At 41.3% G+C, this 16143-nt stretch overlaps 2 protein-coding genes across 5 annotated transcripts in view; one reads left to right on the top strand and one right to left on the bottom strand.

Annotated features, from left to right (window-relative positions):
* Window positions 1-3177: 3177 nt before the first annotated feature.
* TNFSF10 (TNF superfamily member 10) lies at window positions 3178-15793 on the bottom strand. 4 transcript variants are annotated; one of them, XR_006283554.1, is made up of 6 exons: window positions 15337-15697; window positions 10958-11110; window positions 9024-9069; window positions 8050-8142; window positions 6368-7363; window positions 3178-3445 (listed from the first exon to the last, which is right to left on the bottom strand). XR_006283554.1 is itself a non-coding variant. In XM_027829191.3 (5 exons), the coding sequence occupies exons 1-5, from the start codon at window positions 15460-15462 to the stop codon at window positions 6912-6914; spliced, it is 870 nt and encodes a 289-aa protein (XP_027684992.2). In that variant the 5' UTR covers window positions 15463-15793; the 3' UTR covers window positions 3178-6911. The 4 variants fall into 4 exon arrangements, 2 of the variants coding, with proteins under 2 accessions (XP_027684992.2, XP_037764887.1); XM_027829191.3 differs by having other exon boundaries at window positions 3178-7363; window positions 15337-15793; XM_037908959.2 differs by lacking the exon at window positions 15337-15697 and adding an exon at window positions 11661-11772 and having other exon boundaries at window positions 3178-7363.
* Window positions 14419-16143, top strand: part of ECT2 (epithelial cell transforming 2) — a 137049-nt gene continuing 135324 nt past the window's right edge. Inside the window, exon 1 of the mRNA XM_043521744.1 lies at window positions 14419-14924. The gene's annotated coding sequence lies outside the window, so the exon portion shown is untranslated. The remainder of the gene's footprint in view (window positions 14925-16143) is intronic.

Genomic DNA, 16143 nt, shown 5'->3' with positions numbered 1-16143 from the left:
CTTCAGGATTTGACCCAATATTATTTTCTTCCTTTGGCTTCCCAGATAGAAAGTTGTGACTATTGTTAGGATGCCCAGCATCTTTCCACAAAGCTTTGCAGTCACAAGGCAACAAACTTTGCCACATTGAAGGTGGCCCTGACAAGGGCTAGAGGGCTTCACCTGACTTTGTGTGTATTTTATTATTAAATTTTACTTGTGTTGCATTAGTGCCAAAAGGCCCAGGCTCAGACTGGAAAATAAATCATGCCCAGCAATACTTACTTGTTGGTTTGTCTGTTTCTCATATTGGATAGAGAGCAGTAGCTTGCTGACTGAGTTCACCAGAAATGGAAATCTGCAGTTAATCTGCTTTGTCATCACCCTGTGATTATAGGGAATAAGTACAGATGGTTTAATAGAAAAAAAGGGAACAATGTGATCTGAAAGAGTTCTAACCAGACAAAACCAAAAGTACATTTGAGAGAAATAGGTGATGTGGACTCCGATCTGATAAAATCATTAGTGACTACCTCCACATGTAAGAATGTGAAAAATGATGGTTCCCTAACAGTTGCTAAGGCTGTTGGTGCTATATATATCATACGTTTTAGGACTCCCTGGCCCAGTGGAATGGGGATATGGGCATCATAGAGAAGGAATATAAATTATGCTAAATGTGATAGGAACCGCCTATAAAAATGAGACACTGCATAACAGGCAGATGCACAGTGTAAATTACAGCCCTAATACCAGGAATCAATGCACTGACTATCACCAATAAGACAACATTACTGTCATGTTCCTGATACAATTTCATGTTGTCCATATGAATGTGAGAAGAGATTAATGTAAAGAGATACCCGGAGAGATTCTGAATTAGAAATCACTCAGGAAACGGATCTTGGAATTGGTATAGAACCAGTGTTTCTCAACCCTGCGGCCTGCCTGGGGCCCAATTAGCACACAGTTGCTGCCCAGCTCAGCTGTGTGCTAAAGGCTGGTCTGCGTGGTGGGGTCCAGGCTGCCTGCCGCCCAGTGTGGCAGGGCTGAGGTTGGGGCTGCTGGCCCGCCCCGTGTGGCAGGGTCCATGGTCGAGGCTGCTGGCTGACCCCAAGGGGTTGGGGGTCCAGGGTCCGGAGCTGCCGCCTGGCCCCACACAGCAACGGTCCAGGACAGCCACGTGGCAGGGGTCTAGGGTGGGCAGCTGGCCAGCCCTGTGTGACCGGGCTCTGGGGCGGGCGGGGCTCCAAGGTCAGGGTCTGGGTTGCTGCCGCCCTGCCTCCTGGCCCCTGGGGCACAGGTAACACATTGTGGGCTGCATAAATAAGTTGAGAACCGCTGGTTTAGACAGTTGAGTTCACTGTGCAGCAGTAATCAATGGAGGTAGTAGACTCTGTTAATCAGGAGAGAGTTAACAAAACAGAGACTATTTACAATGCTACTATGTAAACTAATGGTACATTTTTAACCCTGAATATGGCATTCAATTTTGGTAATTTCATCTTCAGAGCAGCAGAAGAGAAGCAGAAAAGTTCTAGAGAAGGGCAGTGAAAATGATTAGAGGCTTCCATATTACAGATTTGAGAGACTAGGGCAAATTAGACAGTAACCTCTTCAGGTGTATGCTCTTCTGGAGTATAGGAATTGCCATACTGGATTAGAACCATGGCCCCACCAGTACTGTATCCTCTCTCTGAGAGTGGCAGGTATCAGATGTTTTAGAGGAAGATGCAAAAATCTCACCTTAAAGCAATGTGGAATAATCTGCTCCTCACATTAGGTCTCTTCTTCATCCCTAATATTTAGAGATTGGTTTAAACCTAAACGCACGCATGGGGTTTAAAACTTCCAGGTGAGGCCTATGCTTCTTTACATGTTTGTACAACACCAAACAGTGGGGCCTATTTGGGACATCTGGATGATAGAGCAATATAAATAATAATGTAATTTAATATGGTGAAGGTGAAGAGTATAGTGAGAGTCAATTAGCTGATCTGATGTATCCTTTCCCATAACAATACAAAGAGGGAACCCTTAATTAAATCAAAAGGAACCCACATAAAATAAATATTTTTGAGGCATGTTCTGTGGGTGTCATTTCCATCTTGGGCACCAATGCTTGAAGATGAGCCACTGGGCAGACTCCTGCTTTTTGCTTTAATGGGGGTCTCCATGCATGCTGAGCTCCAGGCACATGGATCAACTTCCAGGATTGTGACTGTGCTTGCTACTACTGTTTCAGGTGTGTCCTTTACTCGAACAGGGAATAAAACAAACATTGTGGTGAATTTACTTAGATTGTAAACTCATTGGGGCAGGGACCAACTCTTTGTTACGTTTGTACAGTGCCTGGCACATAGGGCTGAGGTCTCTAGGAGACAGTGCAATAACAATATTTTGTACTATGTAGGCACTGCCCTGGTAAGGCTGGTGTGGATCTTGCCTGCCGAGGGGAAACTCTGTTGTGGGATGGCATCTCCAGGAGGTACCTTCCTTACTCACCGTCTTCCCAGCACAGAGTACAAATGCACATTTTGTTCCCCAAATGCGCTATTCTACATCGTGGGGATAGGAGGGAAGTAGCCCAGTCTCCTCCACACCATTTCACCAGTTCAGGTAATGTCTGCTCATGGGGGCACATGGGCTGAGAAGTCCTCTGTGCTCCCCTTAAATTTGGGGTTACAATTGTCATTGCCCTTTTGAAGAGCTCCTGTCCACCTTCTCCCTCTCAACATGCTGTTCAAGGACCAGGGACAATTTGTCCTATGAGTTCAGTGGGTCCCCTGCTGCAGTTTGGTAACAGAAAGGGTTAGATGTTTATATGACTAAGAACAGACTCTCTGTTTACAATAACTACGGCTAAAATTATGGGCCTATTTCAGGAAGGTGATGAGACACTCCAGAAAGGCTCTCAATACTGTACAGTCTCTGGCTTAACAAGGATTTTCAATTTTCTTCAATCCAGTGCTTCAGGGATTACCAGCTGGGATCAGGAAGCAACTTCCTCATGTCATGATATTGCAAAATTACATGCATTATGGGCCTTGCACTGAAGTCAACAGAGAACTCACTCTCTGACTTCACTGAGAATTGGATCAGGCCCATACATCTCTCACTGTCAAGATATCAGATTAAGTGAGATGTTGTTACGGCAGCCTTAAAAGAACAAGCATAATAATTAAAAGACAAAATAAGTATTTACTAAAAACATTTTATATAAAAAGTATGTACAAAAATTACAATTTTTTTATCCAAAAGTTAGTGTTATTGCAGCTGCACACGCACAATGAACACAAAGAACTATTTGCTACATTTACCGTTGAAAGTCAAGAGGGTAACGAGGCTGGGGGAATGAGAGAGTGAATCCACACACAGAAATAGTACATACATCTATTTGTCTTCAAATGAGTCCTTGTCAGATATTGCTCGTTATCTTTTCACCAGGCTGTGTGTCTTTGGATTACTGGGAAATAAAATACGATTATTCAGTCTACTCCCTGTTGTGCTACATATATTCACCCAGAATGGAGTGACATAAAATTGTGTACATATGGAGAGGAAAAAGGTTGGAAATGCCTGGGAGCACTTCCTAAATAAAATTGGGCCCATTATTATATATCAAGTTGCAGAGACAAAGTGATGAAAAACATCTGTGTGTAGTAGATACTACTGTCTGTCTTAAGTTACTGTCAGCTATGAATTTGTACACAGCCCCTATGGCTTCTTCCCAATTCTTTTCCATCTGTGTCTCTCTGAGCTCTATAGACTTTTTCTTAATCATACGTATGGTTTTCACTTTTAGGCTACAACTAATATATCTGAAATTCTCTCACAGTTAAGAATTTTTTTTAAAAAAATAAGCACCTAAAATAACTGGACTTTGAAAAAACCCATTATTTTATTTGTGTGCTTGTAGTTGAGTATGTTGCTGAGGAGTTAAATAATATGAGCCTGATTCAGGAAATGAAGTCTATGGGACTACTCAGTTTGTAAAGTGAAGTACATATATAAGACTTTGAAGGATCAGGGACAGAAACTAGATCTGGAGGGAGCTGTTTAATGCAGTCTTGTACTGCTCCTGTATTAAGTAAGAGCACTGTGTCAGCTGAATCAAAAATTAGAACTGGGAAGAAAATTTGGATAAAAGTTCTCTGGAAATTATTTTCTTTTGAAAATTTATTAAGCTAAAAACTGAACTCTGTAGTTTGAAAATTAGTCAGTTTTGTGAAAAATAAACAGAGTATATCCTAATTGGATTGGATCAGATTATGCTGGCCTTCCTCTCACTGAATAATATCTAAGGGGTTGGTCCTGCCCCATTAAGTTTTTTGCACTGATCTGAATGGGAGCAGGGTCAAGCCCTTACTCCACAAACAATTTCATTGAAAATCAATGGACCAACTTGCAAAGTAAGACCTTGCTCGTGGAAACACCTACACTCATGCTTAACTTTATGCACTAAGAGTACTCCCGTTACAAGATTGGGACCTAAAGTATTATGTAATATGAGTAAGGGCAGCAAAATCTGGCCCACGCTTAACTAGATAGACCCGAAGTATCTACACCAGTGTAAATCAGGAGCAGTTCAATCAAAGTCAGTGGTGACCAGCATGAAACTAGTGCAAATTCATACTGTATTCAAGATTAGGAAGCCACCAAATAAAGCTAAAAACTCTGTGGTGTGGACTTGGAGAATTCTTAGATAATGCTTCAGAGGACTAGCTGAGAAGAATATATAATGTATAGGAGACATGACTGCACCGCAAAGCCAGCTTCTCCAGTAAGCGCTGGAGCAATTCACAGAATTGGTTACTATTGAAAATAACATACTTTCCTCCGCGTAGAAACAGGAAACACAGACTGGAATAATGGTTTCGAATCTCAACCTGCATGTGCTTCTTTCTTCTAACCAGTCAAAACAAAGTGATTGCTGTCAGTTCTTTTCTTGCTGTTCACAGGTAAGGTAACTAGAGTGACTGGCGTGCCTACCTTTCTGATGTATATAGACAAGGCAAGTGAGGCGACTGACGCACATTCATTCCCTGTTTGCCATCAAGAAGGTAGTAGGGTGAAGGGTACACCTGTTTTTCCTGTAGGCCATGGACAAAGTAAGGCCGTTTGCCGACTTTCATCATTTTATGACTCCTGAGGCAAGCTTATTATATCAAAAAATATAGGGCCAAATTCTCTACTGGCTTAATTCTGTTTACTTTGATTTACATCTGCAGAGAATTTGGTCCATATGACTTCCTTGCCCCACTTGCCTTTCACTCCCTCTTTCTTTCAGAAATATATGGTCTTTCCTGGGCTAGATCTGTAGCTGGTGTAAATTGGTGCAGCTCCACTAAAGTCACTGGAATGGTGCTGACTGTTGTACGCTACCTGAAGATCCGGCTATCCTGCCTATTTCTTAACAGAATTTTAACTTTTGAAAACCAGTTCTAATCTTACAGCTAACCAATCTAATATTCAGTCCAGGTAGAAAAATAAATGCTATGTCGTCCCCACACAACCCTGCAAATAAAACAAAAATCTAAACAGTATTAACTAAAATCAGCCCATGCTGAAGCAGAGATAGTCACGTATCCTCTCCAGGAATGAGAATGTTCTCCTTCAAATCCAAGCTAATTATTCTGCATCACATCATGTTCCATGGCATCAAGCCAATCAACATGAAAGAACCACATCATGTCATGCTTGATGTGAGACAAATAATGTAGTCCTCTGAATGCAACATTTAAAGGAAAACACTTGGGTTCTGGATCAAATACTCATTTTCAGTAAGTATAGAGTGAATCCATATTTGAACATGCTGTAAGTGTGGTGAAATCTCTGCAGTACAATGTTAGTCAACTAAGCAGGGATTATCAAAATGTACTGGGAACTCAAAGTATTGACTTACTGATTTCAATGGCTCTGCTGTGCCACTTCATTTTTCTGTCATTTATGCAACATCCAAATGAAGACAAAAATAACCAGGCTGTGATCCCAGGCAGCACTTAAGCACATGTTTAACTTTAAGCACATGAGTATCCCATTGATTTCAAATGGAGCACTTGCATGTCAAAGTTAAGTACAGGTTTCAGAGTAGCAGCCGTGTTAAGTCTGTATTCGCAAAGAGAAAAGGAGGACTTGTGGCACCTGAGAGACTAACAAATTTATTTGAGCATAAGCTTTCGTGAGCTACAGCTCACTTCATCGGATGCATTCAGTGGAAAATAAAGTTAAGTATGTGCTTAAATGCTACTGTAGTTTAATTGTTTGCTAGCCTTTCATTTTAGGAAATCTAAGATTCAAACATAGGGCCTGATCCTGCAAACCTTATTCTCAAGAGTGTAGTCCAACTGGCATCAGAGGGACTTCTGCTCATGTAAAGATTACTCACGGGAGAAAGAGTCAGCAGGATAGTGTCCAAAGTGTCGTTCATGATAAAATCCATTTTCCAACCTCAATCGAATCCCCTCTACAAGTCGATTGTCTCCATCTTGTCCCTATGCAAATCCACCGTTCCTGCAGAGGGACTGCCACAAATGAGGTTTTGAGATGCTTTGGTAGAGTGGTATGAGGAACCTTGGATAGTGCCTGCCTGCACTTGATCCGGTCCTAGCCAAAGCTATTCATCTTTGACACGTTAAAATCCAGGCAAGCCCTAGATCTCTAGCGTGTTTCGGGATCTGCTGTGCTGTTATACAAGGCACAGTCATATGCAGCTGCAGCCACCTGCTGCTCTTCCATATTATGATCTGTTACGATCATTTCTCAGAGCAATGAAACCTTTCACAGGATGAATTGACAGTTGGGATTCTTGCATTGTCACTATTGCTTTGAAGTCACTGTATTGTCACAGTGGCTTCCTCCCCTCTCTGCCACCTTAGATTATAGAATTTAAAAAATGATTTCCTTTGGGAGTCTGATTTTCTGTTAATCATTTAGCTGATCAAAAAGGCTCCAAAAAAACTTGCTTCTTTGTCCATGTCAACCATGTCCTCATTACTGACAGAGACAAAAATCCTATCATCCCTTTTCAGCTGAAATACTCCACCTTGATATATGGAATAAAGTCCATATTCTGCCTTTTTAGACCAGCAGCTAGTTCTTGCACTTTTCATGAGCAGGATAGGCTCTGGATATGTTGTCAGTTTGTAAACATACTGGACCATTTGCTTAGGGTTTCTGATTTGTGCTAACAGATCTGATTCTGAATCCTCGTTCTCAGGTTCGCGGAATCGAAAGTAAGTTTGAGAGTAGATGTAATAAAACCCTGTTCTGGGTATGATTAACTCCCCATTTTTCAACTCCACATTATAGAGGAATGAATGGTCTTTCCTTGAGGGTTCCCAGGTATTTATTTTCTGCCCAATACCTCTTCTGGATGAGAAATCTATTCAAGGGGGAAAAAAATAGATAAGAATATAGAGCTAAATAATGCTGTATGCAACAAAGTCCACTGTCTCTTAGCTGATGAGACTGTTTTTCAAAAACTAAATAACAGCAATGGGCCAGATCCTGCTTCAGATGGCCCAATCTCTCTTAAAAGGTATGTCTTCACTTGCTGGTAGATCAGCACTGCTGCAATCGATGCGATGGGAGAGCACTTGAGTACTCCACCGCCTTGAGAAGTGTAAGGGAAGTAATAGTCTGTTCTATTTTTTTATGATGTGCCTTTCACCATAGCTTCTAGGCCCTTATACACATATCTTTCTCCAAAAAGACACTGCAAAGGGGATAGACAAAGTTAGGAAGAGGGAATTTTAATTAAAAAAACAACTAAAGACATAGAAGGAAGGTGCACCATAGATCCCAAGTTGAATGGGGTTGATACTACAACTAGAGTGAGCTGAAGAATTATTCTAACCAAAACCAGAAAATCTTTTATTTTTTTTAAAACCTTCCCTGTTTTCTGGCCAAAAAATGTCATTAAGTCCCTGAGAAACAAGCAGAAAAGGGTGCCTAGAATAATCAGCAGTCAATATTCATTTCTGGAAAATTGCAAAGCACACACATTCAGTGATCTTTCCCTATTTTGTATCCCTTTTCTTCCTTTATCAATATAGCAAAATATCTTACTTGATGTGGATAGAGAGCTCTTCTTATTGCTGCTTCCAGTTAAGTGAGCTGCTATTCTGTGTCCATGGTGCTGAGATCCCTGTTCTTCAGTTCCTGGAAGAGTTAGAAAAATTTCAGTTACGTGAAGATGAGAAATAACCATTTTAAATCTCAAATTAGAATTAGAGAAACAACAAAGCCATTGTTATCTCCATGGAAATATGTGACTGTCTAATTACTAAATTGACAGTATTTGAGGATTTATGTGTTTGTCAAAATATTTTATTTGACCAAGTCAATGAGAGATTGAAGTGTAATGGTTGATATGGCCAAAATTTCTCAGAACTTCCCATACTTTCTTTGAAATGCCTTTTTAAGCCTTCTATATGTCGTGTCCCTCCTCTTCCCCCCCCCCCCCGCCCCCCCCCAAAAAAACAGTGCCCAAACACCCTATACTAAAAATAAGTATGTGCTCATGGAAAGGCTAAATATCTTTTAAGGACAAATTCTGTAGTCTTTACTCAAGCAAAATTTCCTCTGACTTCTTGAGCTGGAATGCTTCCTGATAGTCCTCCTGGGGTGTAAGGCCCTGCATCAGTTTCAGAGGAGAGCTGTGCCCAATCCTTAATTAATATAGCTGCACAACAACAAAGTACTATTTGTTCTCTGAAGCACAGAGAGGTTAAATGAATTGCATAAAATCACTGAATCAGAGACAAGAACAGAAGCCAGGCGCTTTTCCTGAAACCTGGTTCCATGCTCTAATACCTTGACCACATTTTCTGACAGCTTAATATGGCTCTTAAAATAATACCAACTAATACCAACAGCTACTCATTTCCCATGCTTTGCTGCAGAAGAACTGGACAACTGAGTAAGAAATTAGGAACTATTCTCTACAACACAACTGGAAAACATGTATGGAACCACTGCACATCTGCTACCATCGCAGTTTCTTTTTTATATGCTAAATAAATGTGTTACATTAAAAATACCTTTCACCGCAGATGAAATGTTTTCCTCATAGTTTCTTGATATCATCTGCAAACACACGTAAAGAAAACCGTTTTCTTTCTGGGAAATCAGTAGAGCAGTGACAAAGATGCCAGAAACACAACTATTCCACATACTCTTATATGCCACATAACTGAGCAAACTACAACATTTGACCATCAAGCAAATTTTATTTCTATTTGTAAATAAAAGCGGACATCAAAAGGAAACTGTATCATTAATTTCTCACAACAAACTGTTTTGCAATAATTTTAAATATCTGGGGCCAAATTGCAACGGAGCTCATCCAATTGAGTGTTAAAGTTCTTTGGAAAATCTGGCCCTCAATAAGAGGAAATATAGAGTTCATGGCATCAGATTCTGTTTGCAATTACTCCAATGTGGATCTGGAGTAATTTGGTCGTGGAGTAATTCACTGGAGATACTCCAGATTAACCCTGGTACAACAGGGGTGAATTAGATCCAGTGGTTTTCACTAGGAGCACCCTGGAGTCAGTGGCAAAACTATTGATATATAAATAACAGCAAGAATATATACAGAGCCACTTTCAGGGCTAAAACTTTAGTCATTCAGGGGCGTGAAAAAACACACCCCATGAGTGACAAAAGTTTTAGCACTGAAAAGCGCCAGTAGCGCTTTACATGGCTTCCGGCGATAAAGCTACCACCCCTCATTCAGGGTGGTTATTTTTTATCACCGGGAGAGCAAGGCGATAAAGCTTGACTATGCTGCCCATGTCACAGTGCTACCTCAGCCACGCTGTAACATGGACAGTGTAGGCATACCCTTAGTTACTGTAGTAAATCTCATACCCTGCTCTCAGTCAATCACAAAACTTACATTCAATATCTTGAACTAAGACTCTTGTGAAAATTTCCTGGCTTTCTTGAGGTTTTAATCAGATCCCACCTTATTTTCATGTAATTTTGATGTTAGTTCTTTATTAAGCAAAAATATTTTGTCACTTGAAGCCATTACTATTTCTCCAGTGTAACTCATGGTTCCAGCCTCATGGGAAGGGTATTTTGAATACACTGAAATAGCAATACAGTTTCCATTGAGCCATGATGGCTCCTCAATTGTAATATCACCATGAGAACAACAAAAGCATTGTCATCTCCATGGAAATGTAAGAGACACTGCCATTATCCAAGGAATACTGAGGTTACAGAATATAATGGCTCTGGATTTCTTGATCTGCATTTCATTGACCCAAAAGGTTTCTTTCTAGCATAGTGTTTATATGTGTTTTGGAAACAGCTACTATATGCATATGCAGCAGTTGCTTCTCTAGGAAACAGTCTGAATCCTAAGTGTCTTTCCAGTGGTAGCAATGTTAGAAGTTGTAGTGCAGACAGAGTGACGGGCCTTTTTCCAACTATGTTGTATAACTGCAGGACTGCACTGGTGCAAAAAAGAAAATTTATGAATTTTCCCCATTGCAGAAACCTACTAAGTTAATATAGTGAGCCAAATTCTGCTCTCAGTTATACCAGTTACATTTGGAGTAACTCTGTGGACTTCAGTTTGGGCCAATATTTTATTTAAAACAGACCTCCAGTGCATCATCATATAATAACTCAATCAATATTAATTTACTAGATCAGTATTTCTCATCCTTTTCAATTTGGCAACCCCTTATTCAAAGTAAAACTTCTTCACAATTATATTTGTGATAAAAGTAAGAGTAAAAAAAAAGTATTAATGATAAGCATATATAATTTATTAGTGTGTGTGTATATTTTGAAAGGCTGACACAGAATACCTGACCTGAATTGCAATTTGACCACTAACATGCAAGGAAACAGTTTGGGATTTGCGTTTTATTTCACTAGTTGGAGCTTAACTCTCTGAACCATCTGGATTGTTATAACCAAGCTCCACTGTTTAGTCTGTGTGAAAGTTCCAAAGTACCTTTTTAATTAACTTTCCTAGTTGCCACTTCACTTGCCAGCAGGGGTCACTCTCTCTTTCTTCATTTTCATTTAGATCCACATGTCTTATGAAAGTTCCGAGATCTTCCCCAGTGAGACAAGCAATGCCGCTCTTGGAATATGTGTCCTGGAGCTGTGGTAGAAAGCAATAAACTAGTTAATTCACTTAACGTGCAGATATATGATGCATTTCTAAAACTCCTGTGTTTAGGAAAACCCTTTCTGTTCTAAGTAACACCAATATGCTACAGCAAGTAATGATTTTATAAAGGAGAGTTAATCCTGTCTTTACATATTTATTTAGTTACAACCAGATACCTGATATGCAAGGATACACTTACATTTTTATCTCTCTGGTCATAAACTGAACATTCAAAACTCAGCTGAATAAGTTTATGCACTTGCAATATCTACGTCACTAATGCTGAGAATTATTTTATCAGCTCTAACACTGTTAGAATTTAGTTCCTTTACATAAGGGATCTTCCTACACTGAGGACTGAAGATAAGCCTGAAAATCAGCTGACACTGCTGCCCCACTAACACTGAATATGAGCCCGCACATCAGCCACTAACCCACTCCCCATGTCTGCACTTTGGACAAATTCCACCCCAGATTCAAATCTTGCAGCTTGGGGCATTTTCTATAATGGAAGGGGGCTAGAAGACCGCATTTCAAATACCTTCCCTATGAATTTTGAGGAAGCAGGCACTTGGATCTGATTCCACATCTCAGTCTTGTGACTTGGGCCCATCTCTACATCATTCAGCTATCTAAAGAGATCATTCCTTCTTCTGAGGTGTAAAGAGAGAGTGAAATCAGGGCCCCACTCAAGTCAATGGCAAAAGTCCCAACGTCTTCACTGTGGTCAGGAATAACTTTCCTAGGTGTAGTTTAAAAGTAGTAGTTTCAATAGTTTAAAATAATAAAGAATAGAGTGAACAACAAAACCCTTCCTCAAGCTCTGCTGCTTCTGCAGGGGATAATAATAACCCATTATCAAAACTGAAGCTGGCATTTGTTGCTTAATGCAAGAACACAGTAACCTAAGCAGCCTAGAGAGAACTCCTGTAAATTTACAGAACTCAGTGATTCATCATCATCATCATCATCACCCACAACCCCTGTTAAAACCTGTATGCCAGTAAAGTTTGGAAAGGAAAGAAACCAGTGAACATACAAAGCATTCAGACTGGCTTCTTCTTCTTGATTTAATAGTTTAAATTCAACCATTCCTATCTTAAAGGATTTTTTTTTTGTTTGTTTGTTAATCTGCTGCCTCTGGATGTTAATTTACTTAACATGTCACAGTTTCAACTATCCTTCAAGCTTGGAACATTCAGCATCAGAGAACCAGGAGGACTGTTCTCTACCCCTCCCCCCCACCATTCCCATCCTGTCCTGTCTGCTTGAAAACAAAGGAGGCAAGCCACAGATTTCCCGCTTTAGCAGGATGGAGAGAATTCACCCATCTGACCCTACAAATCTGACCTCACTTAACCTGAAGCTCCTGACCTTTGTGCAGCAGCATCTAGAGAGCATTCCCTTATGTTTAAAAATACTACCGTATTCTATAATCATTGATGCAAAATGCTCTGGCTGACAGGAGTATCCCTACAGGCTTCTGGATCATTACTGCAGAATAGGGTAGTATTATTAATATAAGGTTTCTTACTTTGGGAATGTTACTTAAATTGATGGAAATAAGCTATACAGATATAAGCACCTTTATACTAGTGCAACTGCATCCATGCTAAGGGGTTGGTTTTTAAACCAATTTAATTAAATTGGTACCAAACTTGTGTGTAGACCAGCCCTTACCAGACCACTCTCCTACCAGATCTAGGGACCAGGAAAGGAGAGGGCACTTCAAAACTTTGCTCTTCAACCTGGAAGCAAACAGTACTGCCATTTCTGCTTTTTGCTTACTTGTCACACACCTAGCCCCTGAGAAAACTTTACTGTACTAGTACCTGGCATTGCTGCAGCATCTTGCATCCACAGAGTTTAATGCACTCTGCAAACACGAATGTGGCAGGGAAGTATTGATATTCGCATTTTAGAGGTTAAGGAAATGGAGGCACAGGGCGTTATGAGACTTAATCAAATGATATTTGTACAGCACTTTGAGATCCACTGAGGGAAGGCGTCACAGAAATGTTAAATGGAGCATTATTAGTGAAATATTTCTACAGCGTCACCCATTATCTAAGGGCAACATCTGGATTATGCTTTTAAAGTCAATGAAGTCTATTTTCTTCACTGTCCTATATCCTGGATGTGTAATCAACTCTACCATGCATCCTAGGTCTATCACTGCTTTTCAACACTCCCCTCTCATAAGCCAAACTAGGCTGTTCAAAGAGCTTTATCCATTTTAGGAACAACAGATGGTTACATTTAGCTTATCAGATGACTATCCATGTAGACTGAGAAAAATTACCTAGCATTAAATAAGATTTTTAATTTGTACTGACAGCTGAAAGGATCTGACACCTGGCCAGTGATGACTATTTGACAGAAGTCTCAAAATACAGATACTATGAAACAGCAAAAAGAAGGGAAAAGAGGGACCAGGCTCACTGATAAATATCACTAATCATAACCCACATGTACAATAAAGGTAACAAACTGTATTTACAGTTCTAATATAGCAGTGCCTTACATCTGTGTGTAGGAGAACAAAAAGGACGTGTAATAGAGACACCATGTAATATAATTATGCAGATACCTAGGCTATTTTCAGCCCAACAGAAATTCCCTTCAAGGTGACTGGAAGCTAGCCTTCACACCACAAAGGGGTTAGTTATTCTCCTGCAATCATAAGAGCTATATCTGAGGTACAAATTGTTGGAAGTGGTTTATTTGGGCTAGAAGAGCACCCTTTCAAAAGTTCAAACCATACCTATTTGGAGGAAAAGCAACTAGGCGAAGGTGAAGTGTTTACTAATTGCTCCTGTTCAAAAGTTTGATAACAAAGAACTTTGAACCAAGTATATGAGGGTTGGAACAACTTTGGGTACATTTCTCTTATCACCAGAACAGTGTAACCTATTTTCTTAAGACAAATGTGATGTTTCTGTAAATCCTTAATCTCACCAGATATGAAGCTATCAGAGCAACACACTCAGCAGACAGGTCCCCAGTTTTATCCACTCAGGAAGTCTGGTATGGATTGTAGAATGGTGCAAATCATCGGATAAGAATTTCCCAAACCATCTGATTTAACCATCTCAAAAGAAGCTGTGAGTAGAGTACTACTAAATTTTGCAGGTGGTAAATTCAAGGGTTGCAATAATATTTGATATTTATACAGCACCTTTCAAATACAAGGATCTCAAAACCCTACAGAAATGATAGACCTAGAATGCTGCTTGCGTGTAGCCACCTCCGGAGTTAGGGAGAGCACCCAGATGGGACAGCACAGTATAGTAGAGATGGCAGGATAGGAAACGTGGATGGACAAACCCACTACCCCTGCAGAACTGCTCTGGGGTCATGAATGTCCATAGAGGACCATGGTTTTTAAAGTCTTGTGCCAAAGTCAACCCGCCAAACATCGCGTGGAACTTCGATTACCTACTTAAGAAAAGGTAAATGGCTGAGCTGATGCTTCCAGGATATGAACCTTTGGTCGCAGGGAGTGCAAAACACAGCCCACTACACAGACATTCCCCAGCTCGCTGCGTGGGGGGCAAGGATCAGCTTGTGGTCTGCCTGAGATTCTAGCAGGATTAGTCACTGTCTGAAAACTGAAGTATTGTCGTTGGGGTTGTTTTTAAGCCTGGGTGACTATTCGGGTGAGAAAGCTGACTCTCCCCCTGGCCCCGAGCACTACTCGTGTTCCGGCAGCGCCGAGCAGGCACCAACCGGAGTGAAGAAAGAGCAACTTGGGAACGTTAACGAAAAGCACCTTTCTGTTTCGGCGGGGAAACAGAAATAGAAGGTGAGTTGTAAAAACTTCTCTTCTCGTGACCTTTGTATTCCGCACACAGAGCGAACAAACCCAGCCAAGCAGCAAAACAAGCCAGCCCAGCCTAACCCATTTCTCCTACAATGAAAGCAAAAGCTCTGAATCGCTAAGGCGTTCCTGCTAAAACAAACCCTGCCAAACTACCGTTCTCCTAGGGCCCAATCCAGCTCCCTGTAAACACTGGCCGTCAGCCGGGAATAGGATCACTCGTGCATGAGCTCGTCCAGCCTTCCTTTGAACAGGACAAGGGCACACACGATGCATTCCCCCCCTCCCCTCGAATAGATCTGCAACGAGAGCCAGACAGAGAGCGAAGGAGGCCAAATCAGCCTGCAGACTGAGCCGCGCCGGATCCGACACCCTGGGTCCCCGCCGTGCTACTCACCTGTTTCAGCTCATTAGTGAAGTAAAGGAAAGTCACCGCCACGCAAATGGATTGCAGCAGCACAGCGGAGATCAGCACGAGCCCACAGGTCTGGCCGGTGCTGGGGCCCGCCGCAGGCAGCATCATGGTGGCTGTGCACACACAGGGAAGACCCACAAGACTGGGAGAGCAAGCAAGGCAAGGGCGGTTGTTATTGTTGGCTTTGTTTGAGGTGGAGCTCTTCCTGGTTGAGCAGGGCTGCAGACTTTGTCTCTCATCCACCCCCCTGAGAGGATTTCCCTGCTGGCTGCTCTCCAGGAAATAGGGAGGGGGGAGGAGGGGAGAAGGCACAACAACAACAATCCTAAAGTCTGCACATGAAAAAAGTACAGCCACAAAAATCCAGCTTTCGCGTTTGCAAAACCGGTCTGTCCTTGAGCTCTGCTTTCTTTGCTGTATAGGCAATGCTGCTGGAAAACAGGCTGGGGGGTGAATATCATTTAAATAGCTTGTGAATAGCTACGCCTTTGAGCAACCCTTTCTTTGTTCCTTGTAAAGCTATAATTTCTGCCACATGCTAATACAGAGCCTGATTCGCTTGGCTCACCAGTTTTACACCTGCCTGAGCCCATTGAGTTCAATGGTGTTGTTCCAGATTTACATCAGAGGGAGTGAGGTCAGAATTAGACTCTTAGGTGTATTGAAAATGCAATAAAAAAGCAACACCAAGATGCTGTTCTCCTCCATATTGCAAGGCCAAATCCCCTCTTCCCCCTCCCTTCAAAAAAAAACCAAAACCACAGGGTAGGTTGGAAAAAGAGGGTACTG

This window comes from Chelonia mydas, chromosome 9 (assembly GCF_015237465.2).
Source record: "Chelonia mydas isolate rCheMyd1 chromosome 9, rCheMyd1.pri.v2, whole genome shotgun sequence".
In the NCBI taxonomy this organism is placed as follows: domain Eukaryota; kingdom Metazoa; phylum Chordata; order Testudines; family Cheloniidae; genus Chelonia; species Chelonia mydas.
The sequence above is the reverse complement of the archived record's forward strand: the minus strand, read 5'-3'. Positions and strand labels throughout refer to the sequence as shown.